The following is an 8,389-nucleotide window of genomic DNA, read 5'->3' on the forward strand; positions in this document are numbered from 1 at the left end:
TAACAATGTTTTTATTACGACTTATTAAATATATTCGAATATTTATATCGATAATAGTTATACTTTAGTTTATACGAAAGAATTTTATTTGAATAAAATAGTTTACGCGATTATATATTGATTGCTCATATCAATAACAAAATAATTAAAAATTAATTATATATTTGATCACATTTAGCGAGATCTTTAATATTTTATTTTAGCTGTTTCTATTTACAGTTAATCATAATTTTCATGAACCGGAAAAGAAAAATAAACATTTTGATGTTTTGATACATAAATTATAAGAGTTTGTTTTTAAGGTTTGATATTGTGACTTGTCTTTTATTCATTCTAATTAAATAATTTCGATAAAAGTACTATTGCTATTAAACTTTAGGTGAAGCTATTTCGAAAAAGTGGCTATGTTTCATGATGATGTAACGGAACTAAAGATTGATATTAATATAATATAGATTAAAAACCATGAAATAATCACATGTTGATGTTAGAAACAAGAGTATTACGAAATATGAGAGGTTAAAGTTCTTCATTTTCATTTGAAATACCAGTGACTTCAAACTTTTTTTTAATATATATTATTTAACTCTAACTCACAACAAGGTCACTTGAAGAACAAATAAGTATGAATAGAGTCTAGAGCTGCGTTCATTTTGTTACAAAAAATAATGGGATTCTAAGGAGGCAAATCTGCGAATATAAAATCTAAATCAACCATAAATTAAATGCAACACAATTAAATTAATAAACTTTAGTAGCTTTTGACTGTAGTTATGATTTTTTATTTTTTATTGGTGTGTACAGTTTTCAATTCTAGTGTTATAATTGTTGAAGATTTTGATTCATGTAAATACAATTTCTACCAGTAATTCATTTTTTTAATAGTTTAATGTGGCAAACGTATTTTTAAATTCAAAAACATATAGGAATATGTTAAGTGAATTTATATTTTAAATGCATCAAAATTAATCAGAGTGAGATAACTGAATCAGCTGCGTCATTGTTAGTTGACAAATTCTCGTTTAATTATGTATTTAGATGATGATATTAACAAAATCAAATCATTATTTACTTTATTCAAGTGTATGAATAAAGTATAATATGGATAAACTGCTTTCAACGTAAGATGAGGGTACGGAAAGATTTATGTCGCGAAGTTTGTTAAATATTGAACAAATATTCATTTATACTATTGCAATAAAGTATAGGCAGCATGGCAGTGTACTGACATTAACAGAATATTTAAATAGGTATGAACCACTAAAATACGGAATATAGAAAGTTGCATAAGGTGCAACAGGCCTTATCGCTAAAGCTGCAATCTCAAACAAAATGATAACCATATCGATCAATTTCAAAACGTTGATGTTTATCCATTAAGTATACAAGTTGAAATAAAAACATAGTATACATACATATATATAGTATATTTCGTCTGTCCGATTGAATGGACGAATGAGGAGTCTTACGTGCTTCCAGTTAACCACAATCTGTTATGGCTTTTCATGAACAATACTGGTAAATAAATAATTTTTAACAATACTACCAGAACATGCTGGTAATTGAAAAACTTGTACAACTACTTAGTGTGCTGTAGTGCATAGTATTCACAACTATCAATGTAGACATATATAAATACATAAATTAATGATTTAAAATGAAAATTATAATGATAGCTCTACCATAGAGCGAACGGACGAAATAATATGAAATAGGTACCTAATAGAAAAAAAATAATTGTGAAAATATTTTGTTCTGGCTATCCCCCATATTCCTCATTGGAAATAATTTGGAGAATCTGAGATCACTTTCTCAGGAAATTTAAAATGTTACGACTAGAAAAAAAATCTTGATTATTATACCGAGCTTACTAAATTCGTGTTAAAACAATGAAAAAAAAAATAGTCACAATTATTATTTTTTGATTAAAAAATTGAAGTCACTGTTTATTTCTATGTTTAAAAGCATACGTAAATCTAATCTATTGTAAAGTTATCGTAATATAGTCGACAGAAGAGAGCACGCAAGTACGAGTACATAATTTAAATATCGTGTTGTGGAATTAAACTCAACAGAATGCATAAGATTTTATATACTACCCAGGGTTCATTTTTTTTTATTATAGTTCCTGTTTTTCTAGTCACATCATTTATTTTTTACTTCAATTAATACATTAAAATAGTTTAAAAAGGTACATTTACATTTTCACTAAAATATGGTGGGTAAAGAAAGGGTTTTTTTTTATTGTGTTTTAGTTAGTACATCTGTAATAACTTCAAGTATTCAAGTGCCAAATTATGTAATATTTTGTTTTAAATATCGAAGTCTTTAAATCCTAATGTACAATTTTGCTATATTTAATGTTAAAAATGTCGTTATAATGTATGTGCATGTGTTATTAATTATTACGTAATATTACATTTTTAAAATTTTGTATATTTTTTATTTCGGTATGGATGACAAAGAATATTAACTAGGAGACAGAGGTGTCATATTATGTACGAATGTGAAAATGTACATAATTATAATCAGTAAAGGTGAAATGCTACAACTGGAATTACATTTTTGTTAATATATTTTTATTATTTAATAATAAAAAACTGTTATATATCTGACTTCGATATATTTTCTAAATTAATCTTTCTCATTTATTGTATGTAATTCTAATTATTTATTAGCGACGACTGAAAAGACCGGTTTCCGTTAGTAACATTAAGATCTCGAAAAAACTTCACTGCCACTAATTTAAAAATAAAAATATTGGAAACGATTAAACAGGCGTTTTATTTAAATATTCAACAAGAAAATCTGATGTTTATATAAAGGACCTATAATTTCTTGACTTAATAATACACTAGAAAAAGTCATTCGAATCTTAATAATCGAAAAATGTTATTAATGTTAGTTATTATTCGTACTAACAACCTACTGTTTAACAATAATTACCCATTGATTTCAAAAGCCACATGATAAATTATAAATTATAAGGAGGTATATTTATGTCCACGATAAACTTTACTGATAAATTGCACCTGTGCGAAGATTGGGTTGGTTTTTTTAGCAAATACATAATATCATAATATGATTATGCTTAAGTAATATATAATTTTTAAGTACCCAATTATATAGTCTGAGTTAATCTTCCGATAGACTCAGGATTCGTTTTTAACTAGTAAAATTGTCAGATTCAGTAAGATTGTCAGAATTGATATTTTGCCATTTTATCTATATTTTGTAGAGTAACATTTCAGTTTTATGTTTTAACGAAACAACAATTACTTTTTAAAGACATTCGTAATATTTTTTTCCAACAGTCAAACTTTAAAAAATACTGAATACAAATTTGTTTTCCTTCATTATGTTGTTTGGCGGCTGTTTGATTTTCGCGGCTTGTATACATGTAATGTATTTGTCATTATTAATTACGTCAGAGACAATTTTTAAGAATGCACTTTAAAAACGCCGCTATTAAAGTTTTCCGCTTGATATATAATTATAACGGTAATAAATCTAAACAAGGATGTTTATTCTATACCTTTACTCTGATTAAAAAAAAAAAACTAATAGTAGTAATAGTGGTAAATCAGTGCGATATGACAAAATTCACAAAAAAACATTCGTGAGTATGGTCACAAATATAGACACTTGACAACGTATATATAATATATATTTTATAATAACATTAAATTCAATATGATTCAATCAAATTTGGAGTGTTAGTATATTTGGAAAAAAGCTGATAGAAAAAAAAAAACATTCATTCGAGGGTAATTTATAAAAATCAAAAAATTAAAAATAAAGAATCAGATGAGATTAATGCACACAGATTTTTTAAGATACATATACTAGTCATTAAAATTGCGAATTTTTATTTATTCATCGTACGACCGCATATTTAAAACATCTGGCAACATTGCCAGCAAATTTTGCAATTGACTAATTTATACACAGAGTACACAAGCATACATAAAATATTAGTAATATTTTTTTAATCGCGTTTCCGCGAAACGTATCGAAATGAAAGTGTGCCAAAACAAAACAGAGAGAGAGTTATAAAAGTCTTATTAAAAGTGGCGGCAATATGATGATCGATCTTAACACTGTGCCATTGTCTGCACTTACAAATGAATCTCGAAGTTTATTATCATCTCGTTTAAATACAAGAAAAGTTTTGCCAATTATTGGACCCGATCATCTTTCACGACACAGGTATTTACATTTTATTTAACGATGAACTTATTCCATTTAAATAAATGAAAGAAATGAAAATTCTACCATCTAATGTTTCTATTGTAAAACATTATATTTAAAAAAACATATAATTCCAGCTATATGAGAAATTATAACAACCAGACTATGTTATAAAAACATTATAAGTTAAATGAAATACTATCTAATCATGTAGATTGAAATAATTACACATTTATAAAACAAAATAACTTAATCATCTTTTTGATAAGAACAGCGATTTTTGTTGTGATTGAAAAATAAATATTTTAAGCTATAAATATATATAGACTAATGGGTACTTTATATTGTTCACTCTACACAAAATGTTCAGAAAACTAATGAAGCTGTTTTAGTTGTTGTATAATATCCTAGATTTCATACATAAAATTGTTAGTGGCTAATTGTTGATTCAAAGATATATAACCTGCTGGTGGGTTTATTTGATCTACTAAAATGTTCTTAAAATTAAAATGAAAACAAACTGTGATAAAAACTACCATTAGCACTCTTAAAATTGAATTGAACATGAGTTACTCATCGATGTGTCAATTATAATAAATCATATTTATTATAGAGACTGGAGAGGACTTGCATCGCTTGCCAATATATCAACTGAAGTAGCAGCAACCTTAAATGACTGTCAAGATAAAACGGCTAAGGTTATAGATATATGGACAAAGTTTAAAGATGGGTCGGATACAGTTGGAAGACTATTAGATTACCTTCAAATATTAGACAGATACGATGTTTATGAAGATTTACTGGTGCTGGCTAGAGAAGAAAAACTGATAGGTTTGTACTTAACTTGGTTTACTTTAAAATGCCAATTACTATATTATTCAATATCCGAAGCAAAAATTAACAGAGGTTTTTGAAAAGCAATTGTACAAACTTTAAATAAAAGGGCAGTAAAATATATCAAATCAAATTAATTGTCTGTTCATAATCACTAATAAATTAGTAAAGCCATGGATTGCGTCATTGATATTTTACAGTAATAAAATTAATTAGTATAATGGTCAGATTTGACGACCGATGACTGACAATTTTTGCTACTGTTGTCTCTGATTTTGAGGCATTCCCTCAAAACTATGATTCATTTATTTATGTATTTTTAGAACATATAATTATGCCAATTAGCACCATATAAATATGAACATGAGATTAATGAATGTGTAACATGACTTTAAAAGATAGTTATATCTTTCTAGCCATATCTTCTAGACAACCTTGAGGATAGATTTTATACAAATTAAATAAATGAGCTTCAGCTTCCAAATTTTTAGTCAATTTTTGTGATTTAAAAGTATTGATTCTGAAACTACTTATCTGTTAAAATGACATCAAATATAAAATCTATTTTGATAAAAATTAAGTTGACAATATAATTAATATTTTAGAAGATAATTATTTAATATAAATTAGATTGTGTTCTCATTTTGATAAATTATTGGCTTAACTTGTTTTATTTATATTTACTTTAGCTTGTATTTTTTGTTATATGATAGAATCCTACAGAAACCAATTCTGCTTAAAGTGAGTAAGTAAAGTAACAGCCTGTAAATTTCCCACTGTTGAGATAAGGCCTCCTCTACCATTAAGGAGAGGGTTTGGAACATATTCCACCATGCTGTTCCAATGCGGGTTGGTGGAATGCAGAATTTAGATGAAATTAGACACATGCAGGTTTCCTCACAATGTTTAACTTAACCGCCGAGCATTAGATGAATTATAAACGCAAATTAAGCACATATATATATAGTGGTGCTTGCCTGGTTTTGAACCCGCAATTATCGGTTAAGAGGCACACATTCTAACCACTGGGCCATCTCATGCTGCTTACTCTGATAATTGTTTTAAGAATGTAGAAGTAGCCATTGTAGGTTAAAACTATTAAATACCATGAAATTTTGTGTTTTCAACCCTCAAAATGTTTTCATGGAAGAATAAACTTCCAACAAAAACTTCCGCATCTATATTAATTATAGCAATATGTTAACTGCATATATTTAATTCAATTTAAATAAATCTCTACCTATGGCTTGATATACTTATCAAGTCTTAGTCATTTTTCTAATTCAAATAAGAATTAAAAGTGTTGAAAAATGATGAATAGTGAAACAATTAATAATTTATTTCAGTTTCAAGAAATCAAACCAATAACAACCAAGTGGTTGTGGCGGTGGATGGCAGTGACGAGGATATCATCACATATGACGACAAACTGTTTGGTCAACCTCAGAGGTATCATGCCTATGTGCTGTACGCTAAAGAGGATAAGGACTTTGTCGATGAACTGCTTATACGAATGAGAAGTGAAGGGTTTAAGGTAAATATGTACTATAATCAAAATTATTTGACTTTTGACTGTTATAGGGGCGTAATAAAATTGCCTATGGTTCTTCTTTGATTTTTAATCATCTATTATACCAAACTTCATCAAATTTTAGTGGTTTGATCAGGGAAGACTAACTGCAATAATTTAATTCTTATACAAGTAAAAATGTGTATTCTGAACTGTTGTGTGTTTGTGTTTCTAGATATGTACAGAGGAAGACCTGGTAGCAGGACACGCGACTCAGTTCCAGCCAGTGTCACGACTCATCTCCGAACGCTGCCGTTACATTGTGCTAATATACTCTCCAGATTTCCTGCGGAGTCCTGCAATAAATTTCTGCATGAACCTAGCTCAGGCGGATGCTATAAGTACGTCATAATCAGAACTTATTCCACCTTAATGTTAACTTAATACAATTAAAAGTTGTAACTAACTCCCGTCCTCCGGTAGGCAAGCGGCAGAGCAAGATAATCCCGGTGATGTACCGCCAGTGCGTGCTGCCCGACCACATCGCGCACTACCACAGCCTGCGCTACAGCGAGCCCGGCCCGCACTCCTTCTACAACTTCTGGGAGCGCCTGTCGCAGTCGCTGCGCATCGTGGACACGCCGAGGTACTCATACTATCCCTCTTCCCTTCGATCATTGATTTGTTAATAAATTCTTCTCTTGTCAATTCAATGTAAATACACAGACGGTTAAATAATACTTATGGTGACGATTTTCCATCATTTGGCCCACTTACAAAAACCTACCTTAAGAAAAAGGTGTGTATGCACTGTTTATTGATAATTGTACTATTATATTTCTAGATTAAACAGCGCCAGTTCTACTCACTCTGCCATGAATATTGCTGAACTATCGCAGAGCCTCAATAATGGATACCAAAAAGTCAATGGTTATAAAGAGCATCAACTTGCTCTACCGAGTGTACCCACTGACACGTCTAGTATGACTGATTTATACCATCTACAAGTGAACTATCCAAACTCCTACGAAACAAAGTCCTTAGGCAACACGAGCCAGACCAGCGAAGGGAAGAAGAAGAAATCTGGACCAATTAGAAAAATTATCAATACCTTCAGAGGCAAGAAACATAAAAAGGCCATTGCTGTTGAGAACTGAGACAAAACAATGATCTAAAGGAGCAATTTGTTACAATGTAATCAACTGAGAGAATGAGGGTCCAGTTGATTTGTTAATAAAAGAATACCTTGACTATGAGGTGAGATTTTGCAAATAATGAGTACTTTGTATGGTAATAAGAAATCATCCAATTTAAAAAGACTACTACAATACTTACAGTCATATTAGAATTTACTGATACTGATGTTTTTGATCGAAAGTTTAAACATAATATAAGGGATATGAAGATATGGAAGGGCACAACCACAGGATATACAAACCAAAACTAAAATTTGATAAATTGACTGAATTGATTGAGTGTTTACGCATAAATACGCATTTATAACATTAGTCTGATTTATATCCCTCTATGAATAATGTCTTCCAATTTTAATTGTCATATAATATACATATATAGATCGAAGATTTTTGATATTATTGTTGCCCACTTGATTGCATTAAGGATTTGAATAATTCTCTCATGAAGTTTAGTGACCTCTTATTAGTTTTAAGCAAAATTAAAAGGAACCGAAAAAAAAATGTACTACATGTGTGTATAAATGAGCTTGTCCTAGGGGTGTCGGCTTGAGGGAATAGTTTTATTGACTATCTATGAAATGTCCTTCTTCCATTTGGCCTTGGATAAAAATATGTCATACAAGAAAGTTCAATGTTCGTAAGTGATCCAACAAATACT

The 8,389-nt window shown here is 29.3% G+C and overlaps 1 protein-coding gene across 1 annotated transcript; it reads left to right on the top strand.

The window, feature by feature from the left end:
• Positions 1-3,923: 3,923 nt before the first annotated feature.
• LOC124533647 (myeloid differentiation primary response protein MyD88) lies at positions 3,924-8,082 on the top strand. Its single transcript, XM_047109056.1, has 6 exons — positions 3,924-4,209; positions 4,805-5,022; positions 6,372-6,559; positions 6,771-6,936; positions 7,019-7,181; positions 7,380-8,082. The coding sequence occupies exons 1-6, from the start codon at positions 4,082-4,084 to the stop codon at positions 7,690-7,692; spliced, it is 1,176 nt and encodes a 391-aa protein (XP_046965012.1). The 5' UTR covers positions 3,924-4,081; the 3' UTR covers positions 7,693-8,082.
• The last annotated feature ends 307 nt before the right edge of the window (positions 8,083-8,389 follow it).

The sequence above is a fragment of the Vanessa cardui genome, chromosome 11 (assembly GCF_905220365.1).
Source record: "Vanessa cardui chromosome 11, ilVanCard2.1, whole genome shotgun sequence".
NCBI lineage: Eukaryota > Metazoa > Arthropoda > Insecta > Lepidoptera > Nymphalidae > Vanessa > Vanessa cardui.